This window comes from Vanellus vanellus, assembly GCF_965231255.1.
Source record: "Vanellus vanellus genome assembly, chromosome: Z".
NCBI lineage: Eukaryota > Metazoa > Chordata > Aves > Charadriiformes > Charadriidae > Vanellus > Vanellus vanellus.
This window is the reverse complement of record NC_138908.1, coordinates 53,405,967-53,421,363: the sequence shown is the minus strand read 5'-3', so window position 1 is coordinate 53,421,363 and position 15,397 is coordinate 53,405,967. Positions and strand designations below refer to the sequence as shown.

The 15,397-nt window shown below is 39.4% G+C and overlaps 1 protein-coding gene across 6 annotated transcripts in view; it reads right to left on the bottom strand.

Annotated features, from left to right (window-relative positions):
• The window catches only part of NFIB (nuclear factor I B), a 182,094-nt gene that overhangs the window by 47,497 nt on the left and 119,200 nt on the right, over nt 1-15,397 (bottom strand). For all 6 annotated transcript variants that reach the window (XR_014270170.1, XM_082497099.1, XM_082497100.1 and 3 more), the window contains one exon: nt 14,210-14,328. Coding sequence is in view for 5 of the 6 variants with exons in the window: in XM_082497099.1 (XP_082353225.1) it covers nt 14,210-14,328 (119 nt within the window). In the remaining variant the exon portion in view is untranslated. The remainder of the gene's footprint in view (nt 1-14,209; nt 14,329-15,397) is intronic.

The following is a 15,397-nucleotide window of genomic DNA, read 5'->3' as shown; positions in this document are numbered from 1 at the left end:
AACCCTAGCATTTCCTCTAAAAATGTGTAATTTATTCCTGCTCCTACTTTACAGAAGTAAGAGCTGCAGTAAGCACATAGAAAACAGACAGCATAAATTACAAAGCAAACACAATGAACTTCTCACACAGAAGACTGTTTCCTCGCCAAGGTGAACATGACTGGTAGTCAGGAACAGAAAATTCAGCACTGCCATAAAAATGCTTGTTACCCACCAAAACAATGACTTTAACGTACACTGCACAGCACACCACCATGAACTACTTTCAGAAGAAGTCTCGTTATATATAGCATGGGCAACTGCAAAGAATAACGGCTGAAGTGCAGGCAGCAGCTTCTTTGTTAAAACAATGCACTTTGCATTGAGAAGTAATTCAGATTGCCCCTTCCCCCCCCACCCCCCCCAAGCCCCCCCCCCGCAGCCCCCGCGGCTCTCCCCGTGTGTGCCTGGCCATCATAACGGAGCATTCATGCTCCTGCCACTGCCAAATAACAGATGCAGCCGACAGGGGAGACAGAACAATAACTGTTTGTATAGGTTATGAAAAAAGGCTGCAGCCGTCTCCTCCTTGACCGAGAGAGGAGGCTTAGAGCTTTAACAGGAAAACACACAAGTTACATTTCTTCAGAGAGTTACCAGTTAGAAAAACAAAAAGGTGGGGGGAAGCAAAGCAGTTTTTCACTATCTATAATCTTGTTCGTAAGAAGCAGTGCCTTTAAATAAAGCAGAATGAGTTAAAGTGACAGTGAGTCTTCGTAACATTTTACTAGTAGCTTCCACATAATAGAAAACACACTTTTTTCTCATTTTAAAACATCTTATTTTTTCACATCATGAGATATAGTCTAGTAGTTACACAGAGTTTAGCTATATACTGATAATATAATGAATGACAAACAGGGGTCACAAAAATAGGCCACTTGCTCTAAAGTCTGTGTCAAAGCTTCAGGAACGGGATTCCAATCCTTATTACTTTGAGAATGAAAATAAAACAGTTTCAAGTGTGATTTATTTTTAGACTTCTGGAAAAAATGCTAAGTACAGATGAAAAGCAGAAAGATGCCAAAAGCACTTGGACAAAGTTATCAAAAGTTCAACATTAATCAGATGCTGTGTCCTGCCCTGCCGAGAATTTTCTTCAAATGTGAAAAACGGGCTTTTTCTTTTAAAAGAACACCTCTCTGTGCTATTCCAAATCACTCTTGCCTGTATTCTCATGTTACTGTGGAGATACAGTATGTATGCACCCAAACGGGTGGCATGTTATACATTTTAAAGCACCAGTTCAAAGAAAAAAGGGCTTATGCAAATAAAAAGAGCAAGATCATCTCATCTCCCAACAAGGTAAATCTGTCTACACAGGAAGGCAGAAGAGCTGCTGTGAAGCATAGCGTATGTAGCCTGCTCATCAGCAGCTTGCACAAATGGTGCTCCAGATGTATAGCTGCTCAAGACAGCCCAAGGCAACAATTTTGATCAATTCTAATGTGATAAAATGCTGCGGGGAAAGTGTGCAGAAACGTGTTTACGTCAGCCTTTAATTAAACTGTTGTTCATTTCCAAAGAACCTTAGGAAACACTAATGAGACACGAGTTTTGGCAATTTCCTCATCAAAGCAAAGACCCTCTTCCTCAGTCTGGAGCAGCTTGTCATCCAGGCTGTTCCCTGGACGAGTGTCACCTTGGCACACCGCTCAGCAAGCCACCTGTTAGGAGAATTCAGCTGGAATCGAGCACTGATCTGGGGCAAGTTCAAACATCCACCTGACCGTTTCTGGACACCTGATCTGCTTTCTTGCTTACCACCACAACAGGGCAGCTTCTCTTTCTTGCTCATGAGACCGGTCATGAGCAGAGTAAGAAGAAATCATAAACAAATATCAAATCTCTTTTAACCCAGTTTATGCTTTAAGTCTTCTTATTATCTTTTTCTACTGCTTAGTTTCACAGTTCTTTCTTTACAAGGTACAGTCAAAAATCTGTAAAGATTAATTTACAACTCAGCAGTGTAGCATCACCTCCAGAGGAAACAAGATAAAACAACGTTCAACCTACTGTATATATAACCCTAGTGAACGCAGGAAAGCTATGGAGTCCATAGCACCACTGGCAAACTATAAGAGGCACCCTTTCATGCTACAATTTTAAACAAACTGCTCTTTCCCAGAGGCAGTACCTGGGATAATTTGTAGTGGCAGAATACACTCCATACATCACATCCAGCTGGGCCTCGCTCTCCACTGCCTCTATCACATCTGGTAGGCATGTTTGTGTGAAGCACGTGTGAAAACTGAAGCAAAATTTTAAATTCACATCGGACAGCTGTATGATGATGATGAATCATGACAAACCCCACTGTGCTCAGGAGAATCGGTTTTGTTTTACATCTGTGCATGGGAAGAACGAGCAGACCCACTCTGCACAGGCAGAGCCAGCATCACCAATTTTCAGATGTGCTTAGTCTGATTTCCTTTAATGCTGTAAGCGTTCTGTATTTCTCAACTGTAGGTCTTAATAAGGCACCTTACACTGAATATTGACAGCTGAGTGACTGTAACGCACACCACCTCTCATTTGTAAGAAAAAGGCTTTGTTATATCTGTCCTAAAGACTTGGCACCGGGGCTGGATGGAAACCAAGAATCCTGAAAATCAAAACATTTTAATTCATTTATCTTCACAAAAAAAGGAATGGTGACATATTTTTGTGAATAAATAGGACAGAAAGACAGATGTGCCTGAACAGCTTGGTGTCTGAGACACTTGATGAACAGAGAAAGACTTGCTAGAATTCCTGTTCAGTATCAGGCAGAGATCAGGCTTTGCATCTAGTTCTCCCGTTATCCAAATATGCACCCTAATCATTGGCTTGTTGGCCTTTCATTCCCCCTCACTGTAAGTTTGATCTTGGACCAGAGATAAGCCCTCCTAAAAACTGAATCATTTATTTCCGTGAAAAATCCAGTTCTGATAATCAATGTTTTCCTGAGTGGAAAATCAACGAAACAGAACAAACAAACAAACACGAAAATCTCGGTCAGTTCTGTTCCATGACTTTCTGAGACACATTTAGCAATTCTCAGTGTGAAGGCCTTTGTACTCACTTTTGAGAGAAACAGTGAGGTCTTACATGAGGATATATATGCATGCTGCTTAGCAGCTGAGAGTGTTCTGAACTTGAGGAGCAGCCAGTGTTAAGGTTTGAAGAGAGCTGCTCTCTTCACATTTAAAAACCTGATCTCAGTTTTATTTTTGCTTCTACATCAAGTGTAGAAAAGCTTGCATAGGAAAATTTTATACTAGAGTGGAATATTTCAGTGTACAAAGATTTGATAACCTCCCATCTTCAAATCAGCCTACTTAGTGCCAAGGTTATTTTCACAGGCACACCTCTGATATTGCACAATCCAGTCTATCAGACTATGACACTGGTTTTCCTATCAGGAACCATGCCCAAGGCTAATCAAACACTCTGTTGTGCTGTTTTGCCATTTCACAACAGAGAAACCATTTCAATGTATTATCTTTTGTGGTTTGTAGTGAAAAACCTAAGAAGAGGAACTACACTAGAATTTCTTCCAACACCATTGTCAGTACTGCAAGCTGGCGAGCAGAACACTACAAGAATACTGCAATTCAGAAAAGCTACAGCAAAACAAGAGTAAATTCCTTACAATAGCAACTGAATTATTTCCTTCTCTATTAATCGTATTTCATTCTCAATTAATCTTCCCTAATAAATTACACTATTCTATTTTGCATTGCTCAATAAGGATTAATATACGTAAGAAAGTGATGCAAGAACTTTCAGACAACTGAAACATGAGAGTCAGAAACCCTTTAGATGGAGTAAACACATCATTCTTCTCATCCTTACCCACATGCAAATTTGCACAACACTGTACTCCATTGCCTCCATTGATGATTTTCTTTTGCTCAACAGAAAGGGGTCTGGACAAAAGATAGAAGGGTTATATCTACCTGCCCTTATATCTCCCAGTATACTGAGGGAGGGGAGGATGGGACACCCAGATGAGTCTTTATCCAAACAAGTTGTAGGATGCTTTTTGTTGGTGTGTGTGACAAACTGTATAAAGTTGGACAACCAAATTTGTCCATTGCATTACTTATTATCCTACTTTTTATGGACAGAAAGCAAACCAAGTCAGTAGAGTTCCTGTTAAAATTATATATACTAGCTTTTCAAAAGTATAATTCTAGTGTATGGTTATTTAAGCTAGGGTAATTGGGAAAGCTGCGTACACATTTCCCAAAATTAACTTTTTTTTAATTATTTTTTCAGTTTTAACAAAAGTCATTTTATAAAACAGGAGAAGACGAATGATATGATGGTCATATTAGAGCATTAATATTCAATATGTACACATCAAAAACATTCACATCCCAAAGTAATTTCAAAATATTTAACAGTAGGACGGGACATACGGACCTAATCCCTTAACAGTTGTTTGACAGTGTCATATGACATGTAAGTAATTAACCACCATATTGAAGAGATTATTCCTATTTAAATTTACATCTATTCCCACTAAGGTCAGGCTAAAACTATGGCACGTTATCCTGCAAGAACAGTGGGCAGCAATTCTTCATTCTCATCCTTCAAACCCACCTTGCCCCTCCTCATCAGAAAGTAACAGTAAACCTCCCAGGAAAGGTTCATAACCAGCATGACCTGCACTGATCACCTTTTTCTCCACACACTGATCTGCTGGTGTAAAGCTGGCCAGCCTTCCTCACCCTACTACATGCCTCATACCAGAAGCATTGTCCAGCTGTGAGACCCTCAAGGCACAGGTGCCACCACAGAGACCGTGGGGAGCTGGAGTGCTGCTGTTGCAGGGAGGTGAGAATGTCTCCACCAGCTCTGCAGAGACCCACGGGGGCTGGCGGCAGTGAGCCTCTCCTGCCTCGCTTCTTCCCACAGCTTTAGACTCAGTGTATCCAACCACCTCTGTACCAGCACAGCCCATCAGATGTGGTACGGGAAGTAATGGGGAGCAACTCAGAGGTCAGTGGGGTGGCTACCTGTTAAACATGCAGCAGGCGCCGCAAGTAATGAGGCTGCCTTTGGAAACAGAGGTAAAGAGCATGAGACCAAAAATACAATGTTGCTGCCGCAAAGAATGTACTATAACAAATGTATATACTGTCATTCACAAACCCACCTGAGGCTCCGAGCTCTCTGCACTGCCATAAATAAACTGGAAGCAGTTACAGTGTACTTTGGGTACTCGGCTACTTTTTTATTTCACTTCACACCTCAGAAACGGACTGAGCCATTTCATCATCTATGAATCATTGTCAAGAGATGCGATTCCAGCAGATCGCTCTGATAGAAGAGCATTATGGGAGACTGTGATCTAATTAAAAAGCCAAACAAATTATAAAGACTTTAGAGTACATTTTAGTCATGTATTAAATTATCCTACAGAAAGTCATCCAGACTCCAAGGAAAAATGCATAGCTATAACATCTCATTAGTGGTGAGAATCCGGCTAGAAAATGAAATCAATATTGTAACCTTAACTGCAAAAGTCAGAAAAATATTCCCAATTTCTAATGCAATAAGACTGAAGAGGCATTTGAGATAAAAACGTAAGGTATGTTGTTGACTTAGAGGCATTTAGGTTATGGCACCTCCTTTGTATTACTATTATAGACTCTAATGGTAACAGTTCAGGATGGTTTAACAGGTGTGCTACATTAATTTGATTGTAGATCCATCTGGGGAATGGTTTTGAACTGAGATAAAATCATTAATTCACACTGAAATACACTACTTTGATCAAGTTTGATACAGTTTGTATGAAAGCAGAAAAAAGAGAAATTAAGACCCTTTTCAAATGTATCTATGTATGCAGCACAGAAACAAAGAATCTATCAACGAAGGCAAAAAGGAGAGGTGCCCAAAAAAAGTTACAAGATGTGGGCTAAATTCATTTTTTCCATGTACCATAACCAGAAAAAAATGTCAGTGCAGACACCTGTCATTCATGGGGTACTAAATACCTATTCTTTTACTAACTGAAGACATTCTGCACCACACAGGTTAGCTCATAAAGAATAATACTTAACCTACAATTTCTAATAGGAGCTGATCAGTTTCAAAAACACTAAATTTGTTATTCAGTGACATTGGAATAGGACAATTATACATTATAGCTCCTGGGCAAAATCTTCCATTAGGACATGCATTTTATCACTGATTTCAATCAAAGGAGATCTAGAGTCACCATCAAGGTAACAGGATGTTGCTATAGTATAAAGTTCATCACAGAGTAAGTGCTATGCATACAAGAAAAATATCCTTTTGCACTTACAGCTTTCACTGATGTATGTGGGAGGTGCATGGCCTAGCCCTGACTGTATACAACTCACTAATCACACAGGGAAAACATTAAGTAATGGGCCTTGCCACAATATATTAGTCAAAATAAAAGACAAAGAACCTATAATAAGATTTTTTACAGTGACTTTATTGAGCAAATAACAGCCATTTCCAGGAACGCAAAAAAGCAATGCTTTTTGTATGCTTCCTACTGTATCTCCTACTATTTTTGTCTTTCTCTCTGTATTCCTAAACATTTTATTGCTCTTCATTCATTCAGAAGCTGAACTGTACACGGGCTGAAGGAAAAGTCAGGTCCCTGCTCTGCCCAGAGTAGCTGCTCTGAATATTTGAAGATACTTATGAACAAGTTGTAAATTGGTCTAAAGCTATTCTAAACACAGAAAAACAGATATCATCTCTGTTGCTTTATTTTTGGAGAGAGTGTAAACTTAACATCATTCTCAGCTAGTAATGGAGGATGTAAATTTTCTTGATGTACAAACAACTTCTCTCATTTTAAGATAATATTTTTGCTGTTCTGTTCATGGATTTTTTTCTCTTTCTCTGCCTTTTTAATTAAATAAGCATTTGAAAGCTCCTTCACCTATTTTTCTATACCTAGTGCCTTTCAAGCGTAAGAAAGATAAGAAAGCACTTTTCACCTTTATGAAAGTAATGTTTAATTTATCTTACACACCAGCAGTTTCTCTTGTAAAATGGTCATTATGGAAATGAAAAGTAAACCAATTCCCTTCTGATTTTAAATTTGTTTTAACTGTCATGGCACAACTACTGTTTTTTAACAAGCAGAAATAAATGCCCACTCATTGAATACTACCAACGTTTTGTTCTGCAACCAGGAAGAAAGAGGAGAACCCAACTTGCGGCCTTCCAGGCGAGCCTTCCTTGCTAATGCTCTTGTTTGTTACCATGATGCCACTTTCAGCATCATAGCAGCCAACAGGCTAAGAGGAGCCACGGCTAAGAATATTTTCTGGAAGTACACTTTGAAAAGTTACTCTTGGTGAAAAGTACCTGTTGCTTTATGAATGTGAAGTTATGAAAACTTACCAAGTGGTAGCATTTGACTATGGTGCACACATTATACTAGTTAAAAACACAGAAAATTCAGATAGATCCATAAGGTGTGCATGAGTGTGTATGTGTATATATATATATGAAAGGTAGGTCTATGTGCATGTATACATTGATTGAAGAGTACTTTGAAATATTAAAAAATACAAAGTCAGATGTAACAGAAGTTACCAACAAGACAAAAATTGCTTTAAAACATGCTTTGACATACAAGGATTTTGAGAACTCAAAATTTGTGAGACTGTCAAAAACACAGAAATGCATTTAACAGATATTCATCAAGGTAAACCTTTGCAAGATGAATTCATCTGTTAGATGGAGACTATGAGTTTCTATGGCATTAACCTTCAGAAGGAGAACCAGGAGCCGGAAAAAATCCTGAACTCTGTCCAACACAAGCCACCAAAAAGCCAAGGTGATCTGTTACTGTTCTCAACTCCTGGACCACATTAGCTACTTCCTCTTTTAGTTCCCTCACTTCAGAAATGAGAACGTCCATCTTTGACGATCCATGAGAAGAAGGCCCAAGAAGGAAAGAGCCATCGGGAAGGACCCCAATGGGGAAGGAGTGTCCAGTGGGTGGGGAGAAAGCAAAAGGGGACAAGTGTCCAGAAGAGGGGTATCCAACAAAGGGAGTCGGGACCTGAGAAGTTGAGGGTCCAACAGCTGCTGGCCAATCAACAGGTGAAGGCGGTCCAGCTGTTTCAGTTTTAATGGTATGCTGGCATCTTGACTCTTGACTGTTGGTAGAGGTGGGTGAGGTGTAAGAGAGTGAACATGATGAAGAAACTGTAAAATTAAAATTCACTTCATTGTATATTGACATTCAGTATTTCCAGACACCTGACTACTACAGAAATCCACATGAATCTCTCCACTTCTATCATGACCGGCGTGCATTGGTGATAACCCCTGTTTTATCTATTTACAACATACACAATGTTGTAACACTACAACAGTAAAACAGATCTCAAGGACAAATACTGAAATTGTTTGCAATTATGTTAATGCACTTTGTCAAGCTAGCTTTTAGAAGGGAAGCCATAGGTGAACACACACATGTTCTTCTGATCTTCCTGTTTCCTTATGAGTTAAGGAAAAAGTATTTGATTTGCTTACCAATTAATGACTCAAGATGTTCACCAACAGTTCTTAGCCTATTAGATCCACAGTACTTTTTACCCACTGCGCCGGTCACTATTTTTGTTATTTTTTTAATAACTTCCTTTTCCAAATGGGGATGGTGATTATTTTTCTTTTCACTGTACAAAATTTTACCCTCCCCAGAATTTCTAAAACACTCAACAAATTTACTTACGCGGCAACTTTCATCTATTTCACAAAGTATTACTACACTACCGCAGGAACCCCAAATTTTGTTTAATATAGAAACATGTAAATAATTCAGTAACAGCAACCTGGAAAAAGGAACATTGCAAGAGATTTACAGCAAACTACTTTATAGATCTAGATATATTTCCAGTTGGTAGAAATGTAAGACACGATCCAGACATTACTGAAGTTAATAAGACATTCAATGGAAAAGCTAAGGTACAAACGAGAACAAACAACTTGCACAAAATCTGACAGCAGACACACAAATTGAACTCCTAATTGTCATGGTAGGGCTCTGTTTCTAAATAAGGCACCATTCTCAGAGAAGACTTCACTTTCTTAGGGTCTAGGATTTTTTGGAGGACAGTTATTTACTTGGAAGGCTAATGACAGAGAGAGGGTTTGTGAGAAATCTTTGCAGTTATAAGCCTGTCTATTTGCTCTGCAGGAAGACCTCACACCTGTTTCAAAAAATCATGCAGAGAGAGTCATATCTTAAGTATTTTAACAGCGCAAAAACCATGACACAAACTACAGAATCTTCCCACAATGATTGAATGTATGTATACTCAAAACCAACATTATAAATCCACAGTAATTTTTTTAATCTGTTTTTGAAACTGTTACACATACTCTTGTGGTTACATTTATTTTTAAAATAGTCATAAAGTTTTGCAAGCCAACAAAGTAAACCTCCAGGACAGCACCATGGCTTCACAAGCTTTTCTTTTCTTCCATAAGGATTTATAATCTGACTTCAATAAATACAAATAAAAAATATTTTTAATATGAATTTTGATTAAGTAGAGTTTTTTATATTTTTATATCAGAACAATAACATGCATAACAATAATAGGGCATTGGATAATGAAGCCACTGCTCATAACCCTTTGTGGATTGGCTTTGACCAACCTTATGCCATCTAAAGTTCCCATTTTTCAGATATGCTTACTTATTTCTGCCCAGAATTACATCTTCAAACAATCCACTCCCCTAAAATAGACTATAAAACACAACATCTGGAAATCTTATCAAAACATTTTTGGAATTAGTAGGACAGGAAGAAGACAGATAACAGCAAAAGGACAAAGTCTGGAGTTTTACAACCTAAAGCAGAGAGTGGTATGAGGAAGATTTTATTGTAGCTGGGCTAGATTTCTTTTTCTTAGTTTCACAAATGCCACATCCTGGATAAACCACAAGTACTCCTGCAGTCACGTTCCTGCCCCTCATGATGCATCTTGCACAGTAGAGAACCTGTAGAAACTACGAGGATTACAACAGAATCACTCATACAGAATCTCTCCGTTCCTGATGTCTACTTACCTACTAAACTACATGATACTTGTTTTTCACATCACTAAAAGGTTGATCTAAGCTGTTCCACCCTACTGCAAATTTTCATCTGTCACGTTTTTAATCTCAGTATATTTCTGCCACTCACTAATCTTTGTCCCATTCTCTCTATCAAAATGGTTAGATACCCCTTAGACACCTATGAAACTCCCACTTTATTCACAGAATCACAGAATCACGGAATCACAGAATTATCAGAGTTGGAAGGGACCTCTAGAGATCACCTAGTCCAACTCCCCTGCCAAAGCAGGATTGCCCAGAGCACATTACTCAGGACCGTATCCAGGCGGGTCTTGAAAATCTCCAGAGAAGGGGACTCCACAACCTCCCTGGGCAGCCTGTGCCAGTGCTCTGTCACCCTCACCGTAAAGAACTGTTTCCGTGTATTTGAACGGAACTTCCTGTGTTCTAACTTGTGCCCATTGCCTCTCGTCCTGTCACTGGGAACCATTGAAAAGAGCCTGGCTCCATCCTCCTTCAACCCACCCTTGAGATACTTGTACGCCATAATAAGGTCTCCCCTCAGCCTTCTCTTCTCCAGGCTAAAGAGTCCCAGCTCTCTCAGCCTTTCCTCATAAGGCAGATGCTCCAATCCCTTAATCATCTTAGTTGCTCTTCGCTGGACTCGCTCCAGCAGTTCCCTGTCCCTCTTGAACTGGGGAGCCCAAAACTGGACACAGTATTCCAGTTGTGGCCTCACCAGTGCCGAGTAGAGGGGGAGAATGACCTCCCTCAACCTACTGGCCACACTCTTCCCTATGCAGCCCAGGATTCCATTGGCCTTTTTGGCAACAAGGGCACATTGCTGGGCCATGGATAATTTACTGTCTACCACAACCCCCAGATCCTTCTCCTCTGAGCTGCTTCCCAGCAGGTCCGCCCCTAACCTGTACTGGTGCCTAGCATTCTTCCTCCCCAGGTGCAGGACCTTGCACTTGGTTTTGTTGAACCTCATTAGGTTCTTCTCTGCCCAGCTCTCCAGTCTGTCCAGGTCACGCTGTCCAGGTCCAACCTGTTTCACTTATTGTTTTATTGTGACTATCTCCAGTTCCAAACTACCACTGTCACCGCATTTCTGCTACTTTACAAATGCAGCTAAATAAAGATATGAAAAGCCTTCATGGTAAAAGAATCTTTCAAATCTATGTCATTTCTATTTCTATGAGAATACTTTACACTTAGATATGCAGATGAAGAAACTAGATCTATTTCAGGTCAGATTTTAGAGACTTTGCTCTGTCAGGTTCAAAACAGAGACAATGAAACTGAAATTAATAATGCTATATCTTAATATCAACCCTATTTCTAATTTTGTTTCTCTTAGAAAGGTTAAAATTGCATCAGAGTGAAAGAGAAGCTACTTACCCATAAACATGATACCTCTGCATATTCTCATTTGTGGGTACTGTGGAATGACTCACATTTCTGGTGCTGATGACCTTTGGAGACTGCCTTTGGGAAAGCAGTGCCTGTTGGGACTACATGAGCATCCCCTGGCGACACTGGATGAACACAAATGTGATCCCAAATGGCTTCTCCTTTTCTTTTTTCATTTATGCCTAACCTCACATGACATGCAGATCTCCATGGGACAGAAGGAAGTAGCACCAGTGAGCATTCTGGCATAGAAACCACCTCCAAACTTTTATTTCTATTATCCTTGTGCTTGCAGGCCGTAGGAAACAGAATACAGGTTTTCACAAATATCATATACTGGTAAGACCTGTGTCCAAAAGGAGCTTTACACAGACACATGCCAGTATGAAGATGATATCAAGCATCTAACAAACTAGCAGAACAAACATGCCAGGAGCTGCCACACAGCCCTCCATAGTGAGGCCAGATACCAAGAACAGGCATTGCAGTCACCACCTTGCAGTGTTTCCGCAGCAGCAGGATAACATCAGAAAGTGATGGGAACCAAACATAAATGGTTAGGGGAAAAAGGCTTATGCTTCCCCCAGTATAATGGTTTTCAGACTGGACAGTGGTATATCTGTCCCTCTGCAGGAACAGAAGAACATCTTAAGGACAGAAAAAACAATAAGTTCCTCACAATGTCTCAAAGACAACCTCTCTGCCAGGGATCTGGGAAAATTGCACTAGACCCAGCAGTGCTGGAGAACAGGATAATCAGGAAGGAATGTAAACTCCAGGAGGCAAAAATCAAATGCACTGATTCACGGCTCCCTCTTTTATTCTCTCTTTCACATCTTTTCGAGTTCTCTGGTTTATGAAACATATAGAGAGACTTAAAGGCTGTTTCAGTCCAGAAGTCTAGCTACCCAATGGCACAGAAATTAAGTAAAGGTTCATTGTAAATCTGCTCAATCAATCTGAACAGTAACATTGTTCACTACTGATAAATGTGACATAAAGAAGGCTGCTAAAACTGAACAAATCCAGTGTTCACAGACCACAGTTCTTTGCAAGCAGAATGATTCAAGAATCAAAAAGCAGTTGAGATAGTTGGGAACTCTAGAGACCATCTGTGAAAGGCTCTGTCAGCAGGACCAGGGTTCGGATGTCCATGCAGCACTGCATTTCTCGGAAGGCCCTACAGCTCACTCAGCAGCACAAAAGAACTTCGTTTCACAAGTGGTGACATGTGGAGACCACGTCAGAGAGGAATGATGGGCTGTTTTCCCCACAACCTCAGAAATCAGTTATTTAATGATTTCACATTATTATTATGCACAAAAATTAGTTGAACTACAATACTGTCTTTTACAAAAAATCTTAATAAAGTGTCATGGCAAAACAGGTAACAGTCACAGAGGAAAATATTTGCCACATGGGGGAAGATGCTGGCTGGCAGAACTGCTGTGTTGCTGCTCTTAAGTTTGGTTATATAAAGCCACGAGCAAGATTTTTCTTTAAATTAACAGTGAATGCTGCAAACAGCTAGAAATAAGAAAATACCAGAGCCTCCACGAGAAACAAAAGGTACAAAAAAAAAGTTGTGTGAGACGAACAGCCTAATGATGAGAACACAGAGCAGAGGGTAGGCAGAAGCAGATTAAAAGGAGACCAACTATAACAAAAATGTGAAAATAAAAGGCAGCTAAATTAAATACCAATCACATGCTACCTTGCACATGGAGATGAAAGAGAAGATTTAGCAGGCAAACAAGAAAAAAAAAAAGAAAAAAGAAAGAATCCTAAACCAATATAAAAATTAGGTAAGACTCAAGCGTTGGTCAGTTACTTAAGAACTGAGAGCAATGACGAGCAGTGGATGGGCAAAAGGAGGGAAAACATTGGAAGACCAGCGGAGGAAGCAATGGCATGTCTTTTTCTCTATTTCACTTTTACATACTGTGCTGTACATTTCACAGACTCTCTAAATAGCTGCAGCACTTCAGCCACAGGATCCATTAACCAACACTGTTCAAATACATGTGAGTTTAAACACGTTTTCACATCACAAAGGTGAGGGAAAAGACTACACTAGTATCTAGGTTCAGAAAACATCAAGATAACATGAAGGAAAGTTATGACAATTAATTTTACCGTTTTGACAATCATAACTTTCTTCTCCACACAAACATGTTCCTTGCTTCTGACAACCCAAAACACAACAAAACTTACCAACAGCCTTTATGGATATAGTCCCACAGAGCTATGTGTAGGCTCTTCAGAAAAGAGCCTATTTGACCTATTCTGAGTCACAGAGTATGGCCTAATGCACATACAGCAGTCTGTCACAGTAAAACAAAAAGTGAGTAAACTAGTGTTGCATCAACCATAGTATGGAGATATTTTGGTTTTCACTTGAAACCCTTGTACTCAGAATCCTGCTGGGATGATCGCAGCATACACAATATCAAGTACCTCACTTGCCACACATCTTTTCAAACAATAGATAAGACAGTCACCAGATGGAAAAATTATTATGTGGTTGTTTGTACCGTATCCTGTTGACTGTTAGTCTTAACCACATTTACAAAACCAGCGAATACACATAACAGACAGAAAAAAGATTCTTCTAAAACACCATCATTTTATTGCAGATTTATTAAGGCAGATGCAGAGATTTATTGTATATTTGAATATACTTCGATGTACTCACCTTGATCTCTTTCATGCCATGTCCGACTCCCCGCAGCTGGTGAATTTGGAGAAGGATAAAAGTCTCCTGTCGGGCTTGGCTCCATATTTTCATCTATGGAGATAGTTTTGGGTCTTTTGCTGTTGAAGTAATGTGAGATTTGGCAGTGAATATCATACGCAGCTAGTAGTGGTACATAAACTGTTTGGATTTCAACAAATATTTCAATAGAAAGTAATTTAGGCATACAAAGCGAAAAAAAAAGTGGACGTTAGAGCTTACATTAACTTACATAGACGATTTTATTTAATAATATGTAATGTAGGTATGTGCTTGCATTTTTCACGTGATTTAATATTGCACAGACAGCACGAATGGGTAACATACACAAGTCTACCAGCATTTGGCTGAACAGCCAAGAAACCAGTTCCTGTAACTTACCAAAGAAAGGTTGTGTCATGAGAGTGTTAAACTCTATGCAGAAACCATGAAAGCATAACAGAGCACTGGAAAAGTACTAGTAATAAAGTCAAGGTAAAACAGGAACTTTTCTGAATGTGTTAATAAGGAAAAAATGTAGTTTACTATATTTCACCAGGTCAAAATCCTAAGCTTTTCAAAGAGGTCTAACCTGAAACAAAGACTTTTCAATTTGGACTAGTTTAATTAAAAACAACAAAAGACCCATATTTCAAGTCACACTATATAAAATGAGGCAGCACTTCAATACACTGGAGTGACGTCAAGTTTCTTCGTAACAATATATACTGAAGCTGTTATGCTGAGTGCCAAAGAAAACCAGGATGAAGCTTTTAATGGTGGTGGTGGTATTATTATTATTATTATTATTATTATTATTATTATTATTATTATTATTATTATTATTATTATTATTATATTTACACAACACTGTGAGAGTTAATCTATTCATTTCTAAAATGCACTAGGTGAACTGACAAGCTGAAAATACAATGGAATGAAATAGGGGAATATGAGCAAAATAATTCAGAAGCACCAGGTAATGGCAGAAGAGCACCCCAGCCCTGTGACAGTCCTGTTAAATCCTGTCCCGCTGTGCAGACACTTCCTGACTCACAGGGGTGCAGAAACATGGGACAATGAGAGGTCCTACAGTGCTTATAATTTCATGGTACGTCGCACAGTTTCAGAAAACCCAGGGGCCCCTGGATGTGACAGACAGTATGTTAT